General features: G+C 39.0%; 1 protein-coding gene across 2 annotated transcripts; it reads left to right on the top strand.

The window, feature by feature from the left end:
- Positions 1 to 2160: 2160 nt before the first annotated feature.
- Positions 2161 to 17423, top strand: LOC107085468 (zinc finger protein Aiolos-like). 2 transcript variants are annotated; one of them, XM_015375788.1, is made up of 8 exons: positions 2161 to 2343; positions 3042 to 3141; positions 3486 to 3593; positions 6036 to 6419; positions 9399 to 9566; positions 9990 to 10106; positions 10797 to 10910; positions 14493 to 17423. In XM_015375788.1, the coding sequence occupies exons 2-8, from the start codon at positions 3090 to 3092 to the stop codon at positions 15119 to 15121; spliced, it is 1572 nt and encodes a 523-aa protein (XP_015231274.1). In that variant the 5' UTR covers positions 2161 to 2343; positions 3042 to 3089; the 3' UTR covers positions 15122 to 17423. The 2 variants fall into 2 exon arrangements, with proteins under 2 accessions (XP_015231274.1, XP_015231275.1); XM_015375789.1 differs by having other exon boundaries at positions 2162 to 2343; positions 10800 to 10910.
- The last annotated feature ends 4009 nt before the right edge of the window (positions 17424 to 21432 follow it).

Below are 21432 nucleotides of genomic sequence, written 5' to 3' on the forward strand. Positions count from 1 at the left end.
GAGCTATAATTGAGTATGAGGAGAATAAAAGCAACTAAAAGTTAAGTTTTACAAAGAGGGACCTTTTAGCTTTAGCTCCTCTGTTTAGTTAAAACCAGGTGTCGTTCACCATAATCTTATGAGTTATTTTCTTGCTTGTGTTCATTACACTTTAACTGCTTTAATGTTCCTCCCTGTAACCAAGCAGGGCTTAGTTTATTATGTCCCACATGTGGAGCAAAGTTAAGGAAACAAGACAGCCCAGCTCTCAACTTGCTGCTCCTCATGCTTCTTGGTGATCTTAGCTCACAATGTTTTAACAGAAGAGATTTGTTAGGGTTCCTTTGAAACCCTGAGGTATGATTTAATGGTCTGCATTAAAAATGTGTAAAAAACACAAATTTAGTGTTGACATTCAGGAATAACAGAAAAACACAAACCAGATCAGAGGTTTGAAGCTTAAATTCCTGCACATTACCACATTTTCAAATTTACTGCTCTGGAATTTCTTGATACTTGCAATGTCATGTAAAATATTCACACCCTCCAGAACTATTGCACCCGAAAATCACACACTTGAAAATAGTTTATAATACTTTTAAAACTTGATTTTAAAAATTATTATTAAGGCTCTAATGGCCTTTATTTTTTTCATTTTTTAAAGTATGCAAACAGAAAAGTGGGTTACAAGAGAGGGGAGAGACATTTGACAAAGGTCAAAAGGGCCAGAACTTGACTTGTATACTCTGGGTCATGTTCTCTACAGTACCTCCATACCACAGCTGCACCCCTAAAACTTAATTTTAGATCATTTGATTTGTAGGGGTGTCCCAATCTGACAATAGTATTGGATATCGAAATGATATTAGCCTATAGAGTACGGGCTAATATCTGTCCAATATCCGATATTAATGTCAGATTAGGACACCCCTACAAATCAAATTGGATTCCGTTTTTATCAGCCTGTATCTAAAATCTCCAATATTATCATGCTGATAGAAATTCTCTGCTTCTGTTTAAAGTTGTTATAACCCATTGGTTAATATTACAAGTCATACTTGTTGTCAAATGTTCTTCATTTTTTTGATCATATTTCTAGCATTCTGCAGGATAAAATTAGTAATAAAAGCATGTATGATTTGTGGTTATATCATATCGGGTCTATCTATATCTGTATCGATCAGTTCTCAAGCTGCAATATCAGTATCGTATCTGAAATGAAAATATTGTATCAGAACACCCCTAATGATTTCTTTTACAAGTATAAAAAAATTTAACGTGCATTTTTAATGGATGCTCCTACAATTCATACTGTGTAGAACCCCTTTTTGACAGGGTTTGGTTGTGGTTTGAGGATCCAAATGCAGAGGTGACTTCTTGCAGTTTTAATTAGAGATAACAGTTAACAGAGGCAGGAATCCAAAATCCAACTTAAAATGTAACACAACCGTAACAGAACCATGGAGACATCAGGGGAAAACAATCCTGAGGAGCCAGGGCAAGACGAGGAAAGACAAGGTAAGATGAGGAACCAGCACTGAGGAACTGCACAAGGAGAGTATTTATTAGTAGACTGAACAAAGAGAGGACTAACGAGCAGATTGGGAGCAGGTGTGAAGAGAGCAGCTAGGGAAAAGGAGGCAACACAAGAGGGCAACAGATAAAAACCTAAGAACTCAAATATATCCGGAAAATACAACAAAAAAGGAATTCAAACCAATAAAACTAGAAAACGTGGAGCAAAGTAAAGCATAACAGAACCAAGACTGTGACACTATTTTTTACCGCAGCAACTCCATTGCCCCCATCTCCCACTCCCCTAAAAAGTAAAAAAAAAAAATGAAGAAATCTTTAATAAAGCAAATGTTTTTTACAATTGAAAATTACAAACATTTTGGTAATTTGGTATTAGCTCAATTTGTGCAACAGTAGACCCCAGTATTAAAATAGAATAGTAGCTCTGTGATTTGGCCACAAGATGGAGCTATGACTCCTTAAACTGAAACCAGTCAGTAGCAGGTATGACCTACAGTAATGATTTTATTTTATTTTATTTTTTTAATGCTCTTTGTTTCCTTCATTAGGATGTGGTGTCGTAGAGCTGTCCCTTTCAGGCTCAGTGGATGCAGATGGTCTTCAGTTTCACCTTGACTCCTCTGAACCGTCTGAGCTGCTCTCGCCTCTCTGCTGGATGTGAAGTCTCTGTTGCTCCACCTTGCTCACCAGTTCCTCTTCCTATAAGGGATCTCTCCAGCATTCACTGTAGTCACACTACCTAGGATCCATATACAGAGAAAGTCCAGTGGTGGAGTAGGGACATACCAGAGCCACTGTCATCTCCTCTGGGTGCTGAGCAACAGGAGGGTAAGACAGCTTCATCATTACCCTTAGAGATGGTCTTTATTAAAGAAGTGGCTCTTTGCAGTAACTGCAACATGTCGACACGCACTTCTCAATTTCAGCTTTTGAGAAATTTGAGATGAAAGCTGTGACTTTGTATTATTTTCAGTTTCTTCCTAACCAATAAGTCATATAAGTCTTTAATTGTCTTTTTAAACTCCTCTGAAAACAGACAGTTGTTTAATCTTTGTTGCATCTTTAATTGGAGATGCACATGAGGATGGATGTTCTTTTTTCTTTAAAAATATGCCCGCGAGTGTAGGAGTGTTTGGCTGCTGGAGTGGAAAGCTCTTTTACATTTGCTCCTGTGTACAAACCCAGCAGGAAATACGTGTGCAGAGAGAATATCATGTCTTTCTCATAAGGCTAAATGTAGAGACAGGGTCGAGCAATCAACCGTGGGCTTTCACCCATTTTTATTTTTGTAAGCTTCTTTTTTATGCTGTCCAACCAACAGGAACAGTCAGACACAAGTGTTGCTTCTATTTCTTCACAGGCTTCATTGAAATAGACAAAACATCTTTTATTAGGGTTGTGAAATAGTATATATAATCCTGCATTAGAGCGACAGGATGAATGTGAGGAGCATATTTGTCCTTTCACATTGTCACCGTTCTTTGACCTTCCTCTCACAAACCTGGTTCTAAAATTGTCCATCACAGGAACCTGACTGGACCTGTTAAGACCTTAAAACCCCCAGCATCTTCACCATGAACGCTGATAAGCATCCTGAATTCACATCCCCAGGGGAAGACGAGATGGGTGAGTATATCATTCCTTGTCTCGAATTTGAAAGTGTACGTGATCAGTCTGAGCTTGATTTTCCGCAGAAACCGCCGTCCGGCCTGAAGCAGTGCTTTGAAAAGATCGAGGCACAACTGTGGGATTGGTGCAGATTGCAGATATAATCGGTGCTTTTTTAGATGTGTCTGCAAGCCTACAAAAAAAGATATTCCAATTGATTATTTGCTAATAGGGAACATCTAAAAAATTCCTTTATTGTTTAAAAAAAGATTAAAAGGGAAAGAAACCTTTTCGCTGCTTTTATTTTGAGTTTATCAGTAACTTTGGTTATGTGACTGGATATGATTTGTGTCTTTATTCAGAAACTTGCAGTGATGTTGCAGAGATGAAGGCACAGGGGGAGGAAGAGCAGAAAGAGGACAGCTCTGTCACTGTGAATGGAATGCATTCGGATGCTGTCATGGATGCACGTATGTTTACACACACAGATGTATGCACAGAAGATTTCCACACATATCAAAGTTCCGGGCATGTTGAATTTTAACCTTGCAAGATTTTGCACCAAATAAAATGTAACTGCAAATGTCAAAGAGCTAATGGAATAGTGGGTTTCATGCTTTTATGGAAATCACGTATTAGTCGGTAGATTTATTTTTATTGACCTGAATTTGATGATTTAGCTAGAAGTCGAAAACTAGGATGGAGTTGCAGATTAGTTAGAATGAAAAACTAAGATGAGCAATTTAAACTATATTCCATTAAATATTATAAACCAATATGAGATCTCTGTAGGAGAAATGTTATCGTATCCTGCCCTCTTAAACTTATTTTCAAAATTTGGTTTAAAGATTCCCTTGTTTCCTATGATATATAGAACCAAACTTCAGTCCCTTCCAATTACATGTAGTAGTTTTTAGTGGCGGTATAACTTGTCTCCATTGTATGTTAAAAAGAAAAGATTAATTTGCCTCAAGGTGCCAGAATCTCAAGCAAGTAACCAACAGTAAATCCAACTCCAAAGGGTTTGTTATTTCTGACCTCGTGTTTAGAGAGAACATTATGTGCAGTCAGCACTCCCTTTCGTATTTCTGAGTGGCAACCCATCTACCCCACTGGGTGCACTTCCTAAAGCCCTGCTCTGCTTTCTGCTGCACGGCCCTGCGGTTCCCTGAAAGACCCTGGACTCTATAAAGGGTGTCACGGATCTCTATGCTTGCAAAGTTTCCATAGCACCTCTGAGCGCTCTCCACAACGCAAGGCGATGCTCTTTAGCTCATCATAAGTCACCGCCAAGACCACAGCGTGGTTTCTGGATGGAACTGTGCTGCTCTCAGGGTTAGTTCACGCTGAACAACAGGCTAGGTGAGAGGTCCTGCAAAAACGGGCCTCAGGACTTTGCATGACAGCAGCTGTGGTGCTGACAGTTGTGCATGTAAGGGGTTGATTCCTCTAAGCCGTCATGGTAAAACATAGAGAGCCTAGCAACACCATTCACACTCCTTGAATGTTTTTCACATTTTGCAACATCACAGTCACAATCTTGAATCTAGTTTAGGATTTTTTTCTGCAACAAACCAGCACAGAGTAATAATAAGTAATTGTGAATTTGTTATTTTAAATGTTCTTCTAGTAATAGAAACAGTAAAAGTCTGGTGTCCCATTGTGTTTAACCCTATTTACAATGAAACCCCTAAATACGGCCCAGTCCTGCAGAGATATAGCAGTCCAACTAAACTACCCAGAGAGAAAAAGGTGGCCGTTTATCAAAGAAACAGTCCAGAGATTAACAGTAACACTGGAGGAGCTGCGGAGATCCACAGCTCAAGCGAACTATGTGCACATCACCCTAAATGTACAATTCCACACTGTTTTTTTTTTTTTTTTTTTTTTTTTTTTTTAAGCAGTAATAATGACCTCAGTTAGAACTGATGGAAAAACTAATACATATAAAATCAAGGCAGTCCAGGTAAAAAGCCTGATAGAAGTTCCAGAAGACCTGAGCTTGGGGCACACCTTTCAGCAGCATAGTAAGGGTGGAAGGGTTTAGGTCAAAGCATTATTGTGTGTCGGAATAGAGCCGTCAAAGTCCACAATTCAATCCTGCTTAAGGCTTAAGGCAGGTCTACAAAAATGGCGCTGAATGATGTTTCCCATCCAGTCTGACAGATGATGAGCAATTCGGCAAAAAAATTGAACAAACCAGCCACTGAATGTGCAACACTGAAAGAGAGATAACCAGAGATTTGAAACGTGTAGACTATGGGGGGGTTAAATCCAAACATATGCAACACCGCATATCACATAACATCTCCCCAGAAAATTGGTACACAGTACCCTCCTGTCCTGACATGAGAAAATGTGAAAAAGTTAAAGGGAGGAGAAACCTTTAAGGGAAACACTATGTTGACATCATGTGGCTTTTAAAGAAACGGGACCATAAAAAAAAAGAAGGTCATATTATAGCTGGTGAGTCTGTGGATGTTGACCCACTCTGTGACAAACTGATGAACACACTGACTCCTTCACAGCAGAGGGAAGTTGGTGTTGTATGTTTGAGGCGTCTGCTGTGTTTTTCTTCTGTCCTGGTTCTACTTTCTGTGTATTCAGAGGAAACGCTTTCCTCTTATCTCAGGCGCATATCTACTGAATCTCTTTGAGACTCTACGTGTCGGCCCAAATTAAGCTACCCACACTTTGGAGACGTGCTTGTGCTAATACTGAACCTTAAATATAAAGGTAGAAGTGAATATGTGACTATGTTTCACATTCTAGCTAGCAGTAGAGTCTCATCTAGTTCTTTTAGCTCCTTATTTGGAAGCAGAACATGTTCTACACATTGGTTACTATATGTCTGACTACAAAGGCCTCTAAATGATTGCTTTGCTTCTCGATTCCTTACATGTTTTGTCTAGGTGTAATAAAGACCGAGGTGGAGGAGACAGATGATAATGAGCAGGCAGTGCTTGCACCCAAAGAGGAGGCAGAGGGGGACAGTGAGGATGGGATGGAGGAAGGGATGGATGAGGAAAGGACAGAGGAGGACAACGATGAGCAGAGAGACGAAGACTGCCTGAACGAGCCCCAGGACCTGTCTCTGGTGGACTACTCCCGTTACGAAACATCATCCCTACCAGAAGGCCAGACCACCACCCCTTCGGACGACGTCACAGATGGTAGCTACTTGCCTGGGTCCACGGGGTCCCGAATCCCGACGCAGGGGAAACTAAGCTGCGACATCTGCGGCCTGTCCTGCATCAGCATTAATGTGCTGTTGGTGCACAAACGCAGCCACACTGGTAAGGATGAAAAAAGAAAAGAAAAAAAACGCCTGACCTGAAACACACAAACAGCTGCACGATCAACCGATAGCAACAGAATCAGCTCCTATTGATGGGGTCAATGCATCTGTTCTGCATGCATGTGGTACTTCACTGCAACCTAATCGGCGGGCGAGATCTGGTTGTGAAATATCTTCCATTGTAGTTTAGTAACGAGCACAGAACAATTGAATGTGTGATTTGATGCCAGTGACAGATAACTATTGAGAGGAGCATGCAAAGATCGATCACTGCCACAGGCTCCTTAGTTTGGACATGAAGAAAGATGATCATTTGATGGGAATAAATTATGACCTCTGTAGAAGGATTCTCATCCGATTCACCACAGTACCATGATGGCCTTGATTATATAATACTTATTTGCTCACATTAACACTTTCGAATCTACGCTACAAGCTGTTCTTGTTAGTTTCTTAAACTGTTCCATTGGTTTCACGGGCTGAATCAGACTTAAGCAAAGAACAGTAGCTCCGGTTCCACTCTATAAAAGGATTCTAAGTATTTCTTTTCTTTTTCGGCACACACTGATTTTTGTAATGTTTCAAATAAGACTCATAACTCCATTCCACCCATCATCTGCTATATGGTCTATAGCTTTATTCAAAGCAACCAATCATTCACAGAGACATTCACACACTGATTCTTTTATGATATAACTGTTTCCCATAGGTCCCTAATAGTCCCACCTTTATCGTCACTGTAGGTTTCATGCAGGAACACCTCGCCTAAAAAGTGTGAACCATATAAGCCCAGATGGGTAAGAAGCTGGACTAAATTTCGTAACACCAGTTTGATACCCCGCAAACACCTAAATATGTTTCACTTAACTTTTCTGGTGTTTTATTTATTCTATTTTAGAACTCCTCTTTTGTGGACCGAATTATATCCAGCGCTGGGAATAGGCATTTATCCAAAAATCTTGTTTTGCAAACTGTAATTTTTCTGGATGATACCAAACTCTAACTGATGATATTTTAAGTTGATAAAGTGATTGGTTTGCTACTTTTTCTTTTTGAAAGTTTTCCTCATTTAGCTCCATGACGGGTTTAAGATATTTTATTAACCAATTAAATGCAGTTATATGATATTCGGCAGAGCTGTGGTTCTGGTAAATAAGGCGATGAACTGAGGTAGCCTAGTTGATAGAGGTCAGGTGTTATTTTTAGAGAAATTTTCGTTTCCATGTGGCTTTACCTAACACTTTAAATCTTCAGGATTTTGGTAAATTATAGAATCTACCTTCGCCATTTTGTAGATCTGGAGGAAGATGAAAAAATAATTTTATTTTTACCGTATATGAAAGTCTCTATTGATTTATATTTAAATGATGTTTATTTCTGATAACCATGTTTCAGCTCGACTCTAACATTTTAGCAATAATTTCTTGAGTTTCTAGTTGAAAGACCAATTCAAAATCGTCTGCTTGTTGTCTTCCAACCATCTTCAAATCAGGGTTTTATAGCAGAGTTTAATCTATGGTGGTTCAAAGGCCACAAAATCAATTAAACAACTACTTTTCTTTAGCCAGTTTTTCTAAATGTTGTTGATCTAGTTGCTTTTATTTGCATTACATCAGCAGACAATGGGCAGAGACAGAAGGGGGAAGACATACAGCCATGGTCAGTAATGGAGCCACGTGGAGGATTAATCAGCCAATGCAAAAACTAATTAATAGTTCTAACTAAAGGAACGGATTTGTGTGGATAATAATTCCTGACTACAGTACAAAACTTTTGCACTGTAATGGAGGCTTCAACACTGCAAACTTAGTCTTCCAAAGTTTTGGAGCTTTCATAGAAAACGCGTCAGAAACCTTTTCATCAACTTTTAGCATTATTACAATACATTTCAAATCATCCTTCACTATAATTGAGCCTGAGCAAAATCTATAGGGTTCCAAATTTGGACTAGGTTATGAATACAGGCTCATATGATTCATATCTATGGCAGATTTAGATTCAGTATTATGTTCAATCATTCGGGAAGCTTGTGTCAGATGAATATTATAAGACATTACAGGAATCAAACCATTTTTTTTAGATTTACTCTCCAGATTTTGTATGTTTCTACTGCTTTTTCGACAAATTATTCTTGGTGATAAGCTGATTTGGTGATAAGTCTTTGAGGTTGAAAGCCCTCAGTGCCATTACCCTAATCTGTGGCTATCTTCAAAGATTCTTTATCAGATTCCATGCCTGACTCTAGCTGGATGATGGGAACATTTTAATAAAGCCTTCTGTTTTAAGAAATATATGGCTCAAATTGTAATATTTTAAATCTAAATCAGGGTCTAACTGTGTTGCTCCTTTGTTGTCGTTTTTTTTTTGTTTTTTGTTTTTTGCTTTTTGCAATACCGTATACAGAAGATGAATTATTGTGGCATTTTGGGTCATTTTTTTCTCCTCTGATCAAGACATTTCTAGATAGATAAGGAACTTGGTAGAAATGACTACTAAACTTTGAAGCTCATGTTTACTCAGCTTTCAGTATATTCTCCTTTATATCCAAAGAAAAAACTTTGGCCGAAAGCCAAAATCAGCTCTAGCGCAGAGTCTCATGTCCACCAAAACTGTTGTATTGGCTGGAGTAAGATTTTAGGTCTTTACGCTGCTTTTAGCTGAGGCTGTTTTCAACATCGTGTGCAGAACTTGCTCGGTGGTCTGGGTTGTGAGAACATCATCTCTGGGCTATCAAAGTGGATGTTGCTTTGTTCCCTTTTCAAAAAATGAAGAATGATTCTAGGTTTTGCAACGCACTTGTAACAATTGGAAACTACATAGTAGTTATGCATTGTTTTTGTTTCTTTTCTAATTATTGCTCTGACTCAGAAGTTAATAAAAGTAGATCTGCAAAAAAGTTTCCTGAGCAATTAATGAGTTAAACCATGTGGGTTTCTTTTTTTTCTCTCTCCTCTCTGTGTTATTTTTTGTTTCTCAGGTGAGAGGCCATTCCACTGCACTCAGTGTGGGGCCTCCTTCACCCAGAAGGGAAACCTGCTTCGCCACATCAAACTGCACTCTGGAGAGAAGCCTTTCAAATGCCCTATGTGCAGCTACGCCTGCCGACGACGTGACGCTCTGAGCGGGCACCTGCGCACCCATTCTGGTAGCTGCCAGCCACATGCATGCCTGCTCAATCATTTAACATGTACCCATAGCGCCAACACGCCCTTATACCTCAGGCACCTACATACAATGCTTGTCAGTTACTCCTCTAAGTCTGGTTTCTCACTCCCTTTCCAGTCTTGCAAAAGGGCTCTTGGCTTTTCCAGTAATAGCCTATTATCATGCAGTGTTTCAAACACACATATGATATCATTTACTCCATCGCCTCTGGAAACTTTTTCATTCACTTTCAGATCACGTGCTTTACCTGCCCTCAGTCTCAAAACAACTTACAGATAGAAAAAAAGAATCATCAGTTTTGAGTGAAACTGCAAACTTAGGGAAAGCATATGTGCTGTGCCAGTTTTTTTTCTTTTTTATGTTGTTGATGTATTTGGTGATTAACTGAAACTCTTGCTCGCAGTAGAGAAGCCCTTCAAGTGCAACCACTGCAGCCGCAGCTACAAGCAGCGGAGCTCCCTCGACGAGCACAGAGAGAGGTGCCATGTATACATTCAGAACAAAGGTCCCGCTGAGAGAGGTGAGCAGCCATCACACTCTCAGAAAACATCTCTGAAACTTCACACATGCAGCTGCTGCAGCCATCATTTAAAAAAAACAGTGTGCAGAGAAAAAGCCTGCAGATCTGGTTTTATGGCCTCATTGAATTAATGAACTTATAGCTGGTGCCCCACGATTACAGACTAAATAGGTTATGGCTGCTGTGGCGTGATGGCTTAGTGCAGTGGAGGACGCTTCTCATGTCTGTATCAGCAAAGGGGAAGCCAAATAGGGCAAACATTTGAGTCCAGGCCGCCCCAATGCAGGCACGCTCGTGTAAGATCGGCCCCCACAGTCGTCTGTACCTTATTCTACCGGCAGGACAGTTGCGAATTGCAACACACTGTTTCTGTGGTCACCGAATGTCGTAAGTTTTGCTTGATAGAGCTGTAGTGGTGAGGAAGTACATCCTCATCCTGTGGTATCTCCTCCGGCACTGATGAGGTAAAAAAAAAAAAAAAGAAGAAAAAAAAAGAACTAGGAAGTGAAGTCCAAGGAGTTCCTTATCTCAAATAATTTTTTCTTGGTCTTCCATGTGGGTCTCCTTTGTTTGTTTGAGTATGAGTGAATTTTAATGAGAGGAGCGATTCTGTTTAAGATCTACAGGTCTCCATTTCCCTGACATGGCTGTTTTGTCTCTCTTTCTGTCTTTTCTTTTTTTGTGGTCAAGCAGAGGACAGCCACTCAGCCAGGTCTCAGATGGGGTCTGAGCGCGCGCTGCTTCTCGATAGGCTCGCCAGCAACGTTGCCAAGCGGAAAAGCTCAATGCCACAGAAGTTCACTGGTAAGAACAGTGGCGTACCTCAGGCTGCAAAAAGGGTCTTACTTTTGTCAGGCCAGCTGTATATTCAAGTTTTGCCTTCAATTGTGTGTTTTTAATAAAAAAAAAAGACATATTTTTGCTGCAAAAGCTGCTACTGCTTCGACATGTTTGCGGTGCCTTGCAAAAGCGTTTTGTCACATAACAGCAACACATTTTAGTTTATTTAAATGAATTTTATGTGATAGACCAACACAAACTTTGCTTGATCTAGACCCCTCCATCATAGATTTAGCTGTACAATCAGGTTTAGTTTCCTGCTCCATGTTGAAAATCTTCTCCTCTGTCTGATTAGTATCCCTGTCCCCGCTAGAGAAAGGTACGTCCTCAGACTGTAGGTGACACCTCTTTGTTTCAAGGACGGGTTTGTGTGTTCAGTGTGCTTCACAGAAAAATCCTCTCCTACCCTGTCTATTCATTTATATGACATAATTGTCATTAATATAATTAATCGCTGCTCTATATGATGTTAAAACTTGGTATACCATTTTTTCACCACAAGATCTGACTATCTTATACTTATCTAATTTATTTCCATAACTTTATCTATGAATTTTTTTCTGTGTTTCTTGGTCTTCAGAAGACTGGTTTCCTTCCAAAACAATCCCAACTGGTTCATTTTGATTTGATCTGATATTATTATTCAGCAGATATTGGCATCCTCCAAATGGTGTGTAAAATAACCCATCTTCAAACTTTCAATGCTTCTTCTTCACAAACTTTCTTTAATAATCTCTTAGCCCTTCACAGAACTGAGTTTTCTTCAGAAAAATAAACAGAAGTGGAGTCAGTCTACTGATAAGGGGAAGGAAATGGATGAACTGGATTCTATATAGAGATAGAAAATGTTATGGGGTAGAAAAGATAGGTTTGGCCTCTTTTGATTGTTTAATTGTGTAAAATTATGCATAATTTTTGTTGGCCCCTGCTATTATGTATTAATTTGTTTGGTCAATCCCATAAAATTGCCATAAAAATCCACTGAAGTTTGCTTAAGTGGATTTTTGATCTCAAAGTGAATAATCTCACTAAAACCTGCTGCTGTGTGTTAAATTACAGCTATTTTCCAACAGGCTTCCTCTGTACGTCCTGCTTACTTGTTGATGCATTTACATCAGTCTTTTTGCTGCAGTGCTTTAAAGCCTCTAAATAAAAAGCCTATTGTAAATTATTTCTGTCTGCGTGAGCTTTCTGCTTGTCTGTTTATCTTTGCTGGCTTCTGTCTCTTGCCAGACGTGAACTGAGGCCAGAACACCTGGCTCATAGCTGCCCACACCAGACTGGTTCCCACTACCCTAGATTCTCTGCCCATGTGTTATAGGTGGGTATTGTGTAACCGTGCATGATAATTTGAATTGATACAGGTACAAAAGAAAAGAAATATGAGCCTGAAAGTTCTCAGTAGTATTACTCATCTTCGGTGCTTTGAATTGAACTCGGATTATCCACTGGAGTGATGAATGATTATCACTGTCAGTAAACGCCTGAGTTGGTGCTGCCATTTCCCAAACTTTATGAGCACACTCACAATTTTTCAATAGTCCCTTCTCACCTCTCTGGTTAGGCTCAACCTTTGGGTTGTAGTTTCGCAATCACGCTCAAGCACAACACACAAATACTCCTACGTCTATCAGCTTGGCAAATGAAGTGAGATCTTTCAATATGACAACCACAGGGGAAAAGAGAAGTAAGAGAGTCTGAAACCACAGAGAAAGATAGAACAGGCGGGAGGCGAGAAACGTGAGCAGGTGTTTCTCTGTCGATACTTCTGTAGCAGCTGCACCAAAGACCTCCGTCTGCGCCGTCTCAGCCCTCTGTCCTCTCCTGTTTCAGGATGTTTCCTTGCTTTTAAGCTTCTTTTTTTTTCTAGTCCCGTAAAGTGCTTGTGTTCCAGGTTCCCCAAAGGGGGGTGCATGTTTTTTGTTTTTTTTTATATTTGCCCTCTGCATAATGCACACCAAAAAGAGGGCCCCTCAGAGCCCCATCTGGGTCTGCCTTAGCTCTTGCCCATCTGTAAGCAATAAGCGCTCTGCTGCTGGGTCATGTGCAGTCCCTTGCAAAAGTATTCATAGCCCTTGTGCTTTTTCATATTTTGTCACTTCGAAACCACAAACTTCAATACGCTTTATCAGAAGTTTATGCAATGGGCCATTATAAAGTAGTGGATAACTGTGAAGTGGAAAGAATAAGACACATGGTTTTTATTAATCCTTTAAAGATAGACTGAACATATAGAGCAATAATGTTGTCATATTGACCAAACAAAGCACTTTTACACCAGAGCCACATTCACTCATGTCATTCCTAACGCATGTAGACACCATCTTACTTATTACTAGAGAAAAGCTGGAATCAAATCTAAAACTGCAAGACAACTACCTAACTCTCCCTGGTAAATGACACTGCAAATAAGTTAAGAATCACTTATATCTAGTCCTTTTGAGTAAACCACTCTACCAGCTTTAAACATCTAAAAGGCTAATGTATTTGTCCATCCGTCTCTGTTAAACAGCTCAGAATCAGTCAGATCGGTGTCTTTAAGCTTATATTCTCAAGTCTAGTCATAGATTGGTTCATGGTTATCCTAAATGAGGTGAATCTCTGCCGGTCTGAATCCCTTTGCAGCCTGTAACAGGACTGCCCCACATTTAGCTCCAGCTGTCCAGGCCTATTCCTGTTCCTGCTGAGGAGCATTTCCACAGCATGATGCTGCAGCCACCATATTTATCAGTAGAGGTAGTTTCTTTAGGGTTCATGCATCTTCTTCCTAATATTTGCTGTGTCTAAATCATGAATTTTGACTGATTGCAAACTGCTTATAGTTTTCCTAAAGTGGTGGCTCTTTTCTTCCCATTTTACCATAAATGTGACATTTTGGGAGTGCAGTAGATGTTCTGTTAATAGATATTCCCACTTAAGCTGCACATCTTAGCTTCTCCATTAAAGTTACCATAGGCTTTTGTGATGTCCATCTCATTAATGCTCTTTGACAGGTTTTTCTGTTAATGTGGAAAGCCATGTCTTAGTGGGTTTGGAGCTGTGCCATTATCTTTCCATTTCTAGATGATGGACTAGGCATTTCCCCGTGAGATGTTTGTATTGTTTTATAACTTTATCCTGCTGTAAATTATCCTGGACCTGTTAGCTCTCATTATTGGTATTCATGCTGCTGTTTTTTGCTCATTATAAATTCTTAAGCCCATCGCAGAATAACTGGAGACATACTTAGATTAAATTCTACACATATGGACTTTTGAATGCAATTTATAGGGGTTATCAGACCAGTGGTATCTAAAATTACAAAGGTACAAAGATTAAAAATAAAAGCGTCTCGTTCTTCTTCCACTTCACAAAATTACATAACCTTATTTTGATCACTAAACCCCCTATAAAATGCATTGAGCTTTGAAGGTCTAAATGTGATGAAATGTGAAAAAGTAGAAGCGGTTTGAAAACTTTTTCAAGTTCAGTGATGTTTTTCATTGAAGTAAAGAAAACCACCTTCTGTTAAGCCTTTAGAGCTCTCTTGTCTTGTCCCTGTTGTAGGAGATAATGGGGTCTGCCTGGATCTGAGCTTTAACAGGGAACTGCTCAACCGGTCTGACATGAAGGAACCTCCACCAGGCTCACCGGGGCCAGACGGCCAGCTGCAGACCGTCCTCACAGGCCCTGATGGCGACCAACACCCCACCCACAGACCGTACCCCATCCCATTAAACCGCACCGATATTAACCCAATGAGCCTCACCAACGGCCACAAGATGCCTCTTTTGGGCCTCGCTCATGGAGCACAGCCACCCCTCGGCATGGACTCCTTTCACAACGACACATCGCAGATGGCCCAGCCCATCATGTACAGCTTGGGTCACCTGCTGGGGGGGATCAATCACCAGAACGGCGTCCCTCACCCACACAGCCAGCCGATCCCCCTGTCTCCCCTGGAGGCTCTGCGAGTGATGCGGGCAGACGGGGAGGCCGGGGCGCCCCCTGGAGCAGTGTACCCCTGCGGCCACTGCAGGGTGCTCTTCCTGGACTATGTTATGTTCACCATCCACATGGGATGCCACGGTTTCCGCGATCCACTTGAATGCAATGTGTGTGGCCACCGCAGCCGGGACCGTTACGAGTTCTCCTCCCACATAGCTCGCGGCGAGCACCGCCTAGAACTCAAGTAGACTCCATAGAGTGGTGACACAAACCGTCACCACTCTATGGAGACAGACAGCGATTTAGTCATTTAAGGAGCTGGTAGTATTAGAAATGAAAGCATGAAGTAGCAGCTCTGTCTGTCCTTTGTGTTTGTTAAAGTGTGTGTGAGTATAAACGTAGGTGTGCAGTGGCTGTTCTTAGTCATCCTGCACTCTTCTGAAAAGATGGCCTCTAAAAAGTTATTGCAGGAGTAATTTTTACTCCCTACCAAGCATTTATTTGTTCTTACCAGGGTTGTCTTTTTGCATCATAGAGCCATGAGTTTCCACTCGCCCAAAGCAGTACAAGGTCATGTATTTATGCTGTGTCTACGGTTTTATTCTGTTTGTATAAAGATGTACAAAATAAAAGAACAATCCTGTCATCACACACAACATGCAGAAGGTAGAGAGATGTTTTAACTTGGCAATTCTGACGGTGAAAAAAAAAACGAAAACATCCTATTATCTCGAAGGTCACATGTCTCTTTTTTTAAGGCTGTGGTTTTCAGAGATCTGCAGTTCACGGCTTCAAAGGACACCACTCTACACCATGTGCTGGTTTCTCACTCCAGAATAATATACTCATTTAACGTTCCCACGAGGTAGAAATGTCTCAGTTTTACCGTTTTCATTACAGAATAGTCATTATGTTGTAGCAGATAAGGAGAAATATTCCAGTGCAGTCTATGTTAAGTAGTTACTCGATCATCCCTCGGATGCTTCACAGGTTCAGATCTTAGAGTTAATCCTTTCCATGATAAGAAATGGCTCGATGTCTCTCGGGTCATTGTGATATCTGGGAAACAAACAACAATTAGAGGTGTAAAGGTTGAGGGAGGAGTGTCTAACTCGGGTTATTCAGTTAGGAAAGGAAGAAAGCACAAAAAGTAGTCAGCAGTTTCTCTTTCCTTCGCCTCACCCACAGAATTGATATTAACAGTAATCCCCACAGCATGATGCTGCCTCCACCATGCCAGTAAAACTCCAGATATGGGAACTTATCTGTGCAGTGGCCCAGAAAGAAAAAAATTGCTTTAAAAATGTAAGGTTTTGTGGGAATTTTCGACATGACACACTTTTAAAAACTTCCGCTGACGGCCAAAATGTGCACAGCGGGGAAGTTTTGGTGAGCACTCATAAAAAAAAAAGAAAAAAGAAAAAAGTCAAGCCACAGAGCTACTTTATCATGAGCGTGCGTCGGGTGTGTGAGCGTATGTGGATGCGTTTCACCCACACGGCAGTGCAGGAACTTATTCACGCCTTGCTGCCTTTAAGACCAATAGAGGGTGTTAGCTTCTTCCAGCTGCTGCCTCACTATCTGTCCTCTCCATCGGAGCCAGTTCCCCTTTCTCTCTTTGGGTTTGAAGAGAAGTGACACTTGTGAGGCCAAACTGTCTTCACAGCTTCGATTCCACATGTCGAGTTAAAAAGCCAAGTCATTCATTACAACAGCACAGCTTAGCTGCTTCTCTATTCCCAAGTACAAAATGTTAAATTCAAGGCATTCGTCTTCTGGGTAGTTTCTGATGCTGAGGAGATAAACTGTGACTAAAGCAGATCTAGTTCTGGTTCATGTAAATGTCAGACTCCTTTTTTGCAAACTTTACATGTTATAGACTTAAAATAGCCAGAACATCTCATTTTCAACTTAAACCCCAAAAGGTTTAGAAGTCAGAGTCAATATATCATAAGATAATTGTCTGGTTTTTAGTGACATCTACTGACTGGCTCTTGGGATTTAGTTAATAAAATCTCCACTAATGTATTTCCTTAAGGTTCTTGAGCTATTGTCGGTGCTTGGGCTGGCTCTAACAGGCAAAACGAAGAGTTAAGACGAGTAAAGAGTAGTTGAGGGACCTTCCAGTACAAAGTTAAACAGATGGACAATGACCTAAAAGTTACCACAGCATCTCTCTGATGTGTTCCAGCAAACCTAACCAAACCGTTTTCAAGTTTCAAGTTGAGGAACTCTTGGCCCGCTTTGGTACTTTGACATCTCATGAATAATTTTACCTGTACATGCCAGCACATGAAGCTTTAAAAAAATAACGTTTTCTCAAACCTTTACATGAGTTTGAAAGAGTTCATATAATACAAGCTGCCCAGCAGGGCAAACAAACTACGAATTATACTTTAGCCATTACTATGATTTAAACTGACGGCAGCTATGTCCATGTCCATGTTGAAATGAGAGTTGGTGAGAAAGTTGTTTTACTGTTGTGGATTTCTGGCTTCAAGTGGCCATCTTGCTTACTTGTTCGAAGTGGGATTTGCATATTTTCACTTTGAAGAAAACTGAAATAAATTTTAAAAAGTGCCTTGTTTTTCTTTGATTCTTTATTTGTTCTTTATTATTTACAAAAGCAAACAAAACAAAAGCACTATAGACATGTCCTTGGAGGTCTTACCATGTTGTGGCTCACATACATGCATGGGATATGGCAAACTGTTATTGGGCCCTGGATGAAGGATTGGGAAATTATATTTCCAGGTAGTAAACTCTGATCTATCAAGACATTTCCAAAGCTTTAAGGGACAATCCTGGAACCCCCAGCTCATGTTTCCTCGATTCCAGTCCTCAAAGTCCAGTGTCCTGCCCCTTTTAGATGTGCCTCTGCTTCCCCACACCTGAATCAAATGATCAAATTACCTCCTCAGTGAGCAAATGCTGATGACCTGATGATTTGACTCAGGGGCGTGGGAGCAGAAAGACATCTAAAATGTGCTGGACAATGGATCTCGAGGACTGGGTTTGCAGAAACCCTGGCCTTATTAAATATCAATGCTAGCCAGTTATTGATTTCCAATTAGGCATTATCAGTCTTTAAAATATCTTTCTACCTGAATAATGTTTTATTTACCTCTTTTTTATTATTAAAAGCTAGGTTTAACACATTCCAAATACTATATATATAAAATACAAGATTAAATTTGGTTCTCGAATGTTATATCAATGCTGAATGATGATATTATTGCAGCATTTTAAAAGTAGTTGTTCACCAGTTTTTTTTGTTTTTTTTTAAAGGGACAATGCATAATAAATATGTGAATATGCCAGATTATAGCCTACAGCTAATTTCCATCTATAGTCCCTTCAGTAGTTTAAGTCAACAACAAAGAACATTAAAATGAATTAAACAATTGTAGCAACAAACAGAACAGTAAGCCATCATTTCTTGGAGAATTTATTTATAAAGATAACAGTTTCTTAAAAACAATGGGACAAAAAAAAAAAGAATGAAAAAATATATTGAATTAAAAAAACACATACGATATGTATTTTACGAGTGTTAAAAACTAAAATTAGATATCATGTTTTTCTATTTTCTTTTCCTTCTAAATGTACATAGTACTCAGTTTCGTTTGGTTAGCTTAGTTAAGATCTTTTAACTGAAATATGTTTGACATTTTTGTTTATAAATTCTTGTTTTTTGTATTTAAGTTGTGAATTTATTCCAAAATGTGTGCAGTTAACTGTACCATGATTTGATCTTGAATCCCCCTTTCATCTGTTGTCCGAACACACAGCCTTCATGGAACAACCCATGACAACCCAAAAGTTCATTCCATATTTAATGACATAAATGCATATAATTGGAAAATAGTACTAAGTGACGCAGTGCCTGTTAAATGTCTGAGTATAACAGCCTTAAAAGATAAAACACAGATAAGCTCCTAACCATTTTATGCAAGTTTCACTTTTTTATATATTTTTTAATTATTTATTTATTTGTAACAGTTGAGTATGGTATTAACAACGTTTTTTTTATTATTATTTTGCAAATTGAATGCCTCTCCAAAAGTAATGAAGAATATTATAAAGAAGGTGTATACTACTCATAGACTAGGAATGTCTTTGACTATTTTTGTTTTTTTTTTTGCATAGAAGCACAAAAATGCCACATTAAAAAAGAAAAAATATTAATTGAATACTTATTTAAAAGAAAATGATATATTCCTGTTTATTATTGTACAGATAAGAAATGTTTAATAAAACATTCTGTTCACGAAAGGCATGTATAATTGTTTCGAAATCTATAATGACTGTGAAGGTGTCCGCTGCTACCCCTCCTGAATTTATTCTATCGCTGATAGATCAGAGATTTTATCAGTGAGCTTTAACCATCATGGCTTAACGGTTACACTACAGCTGTTCAACTCATGCCCTGCAAGAACACATTTATTTTGCAGAGCATGCTGATAATTGTTTGGGGTTTATTCGGGTTGGATGGTGCTTATTTCAGCCTCACACCATTTCATCTGTTTGTAATATTGGTATACATTCACCACTGTAAGACCATGTTTCAAATTATGCCAACCATTAAGAAGTTTCATATCTGCTTCGAGAACAAACACTTTGATATCATAGTTTTATAATCTACTCAGAGTCTACAGTAATGTATGGTTTCACGGCTCCTCTGATAATATCTCTTTGCTAGTCTTTTTGTCTATTCAAGGGTCACAGTATGTCAATTTGATGTGTTGACTGGCCATAAATGGGGATCAGAATCAAAATAAAAGAAATCCAAAGGTATTAAAAAATAATATACTAAAATTCTAATTAAACGTCACGTTTTTTTTCTATGTGTATGAAGCTGGTTGCAAATGTATAAAGTAGTGAAGTGACAAAATAGCATTTAAAATTAATGGTGGTGGTTTTTATTTATTCCACCCCTAAGGGAACTATTTTCTTGAAAATCAAACGAGTAAAACTATAAACTATTGCTATATGGTTTTAAACTATGCTAAATTTGTTTTTTAAGCTTTCTTGTTTTAAAAAAACAGACATTTTGCAGGATATTTAGATGACCACAAAGCTAATTTTATGTTAAATATTGTGAATATTTTTGCTTAATTTTCAAAATATTACATTTGATTCTGTACATATTTTGCAAAACCTGTAACCATATTTATTTATTCCCAAATTCATTTACATTGTATGTCAGATAGGGCTGCTCAATGGGGCAGTAAGTAGCACTGCTGCCTTGCAGCAAGAAGGTTGTAGTTCGATTCCCCAGGTCTTTCTGCATGGAGTTTGCATGTTCTCCCTGAGCATGCGTGGGTTTTCTCCGGGTACTCCAACCCTGCGACCCCACTTGGGATTAAGTTTGTCAGAAATGGATAGATGGATGGATGGATGTAAAATATGATCTGTAAATAGCAGATGTGGGTTGGGTGTTAGTGTTAAGTGTCAAGTAACTAAGCATTAGTACTTACTTGAGTAGCAATTTCTAGTTTCTGTGCTTGAGTGTTTATTTTTCTAATGACTTAACTTTTAATCCCTACATTGATACACAAATATCTGCAGTTCCTACACCTTACCTAGCTATTTAGTCATCCAGTTTATGTCTTTATATGTCAATTTAATAAACAAAAAACAGTAATAGTGACAGGGGAGATGAGATGGGGCTGGTAAACGTTGCAGATAACGGATGCAAGATGTTTACCATCTATTCCCTTTTTATGAGATTTTACATTTGCATGCTGATCATGTTTCAAGCTCTACTTACATTTGAATATTTGCAGCATTATGCTGTGAAAAACAGAGCATTGAGATAAATTAAACTTTTATACTAGACCTCTGTTCAGATTAGTCTACATTATCTTGTTTGAAATTTTATTTAAGACTGAGTCAGCAGTATTTTGTCTATACCAACATACTCCGCAAAACATGAAAATTAACCCATTTTTGTGCATATAACTCTTTTTTTAAGAATAGTTTATAAAAGTTATTTTAAGGCAAACACTTCATTTTACATTTTTACTTAAGTACCCTATAATGTAGAAGCAGTACTTTTTTTTTACTTTAGTAAATTAGTTCAGTCGGTAATTTTAACTTTACATAGTCTCTTTTTTACTTAAGAAAATGAGTATATTTGACACCTCGGGTAAATATTAAAGTCATTCCTATGATTGTTCCTGCATTTATTTCAAATACCAGCAGATGGCGCTGTTTCCTCAGAATTGATTAACTGAAGCAGATAACGTTTTTGGTGCTTGAGCTCCATTATTATATATATAAATGATGATGAAGTGAATTATTTTATTAAATAAAAAGACAAAAACTGTAAGAGGCTAATTGTGGTGATCTAGAAAATGGATTTTGGCTCAATCTGAAGAGATCAGCACTGAGCATGCGCACTGCATCGCTTCTGGGGAGACATCGCGGTGGAAATGTAGAGGCAGCGAAGCAGCGCATTTTTTATACGCCGAGATTTGGTTTCGCCGCTGCGGCAGAAAAAAAAAAAAAAAAAAAAAAAAAAAAAAAAAAACCCCCCCCCCCAAAAAAAAACAGC

This window comes from Cyprinodon variegatus, unplaced genomic scaffold (assembly GCF_000732505.1).
Source record: "Cyprinodon variegatus isolate N-32 unplaced genomic scaffold, C_variegatus-1.0 Scaffold126, whole genome shotgun sequence".
NCBI classification, from domain to species: domain Eukaryota; kingdom Metazoa; phylum Chordata; class Actinopteri; order Cyprinodontiformes; family Cyprinodontidae; genus Cyprinodon; species Cyprinodon variegatus.

Excerpts from the sequence above, each read along its gene's own strand:
- LOC107085468 (XM_015375788.1), top strand. The coding sequence starts at position 3,090 with ATGAACGCTGATAAGCATCCTGAATTCACATCCCCAGGGGAAGACGAG. Across the intron at positions 9,567-9,989 it reads GCACCTGCGCACCCATTCTG|TAGAGAAGCCCTTCAAGTGC; the intron begins GTAGCTGCCAGC and ends TCTTGCTCGCAG. Across the intron at positions 10,911-14,492 it reads AATGCCACAGAAGTTCACTG|GAGATAATGGGGTCTGCCTG; the intron begins GTAAGAACAGTG and ends TCCCTGTTGTAG.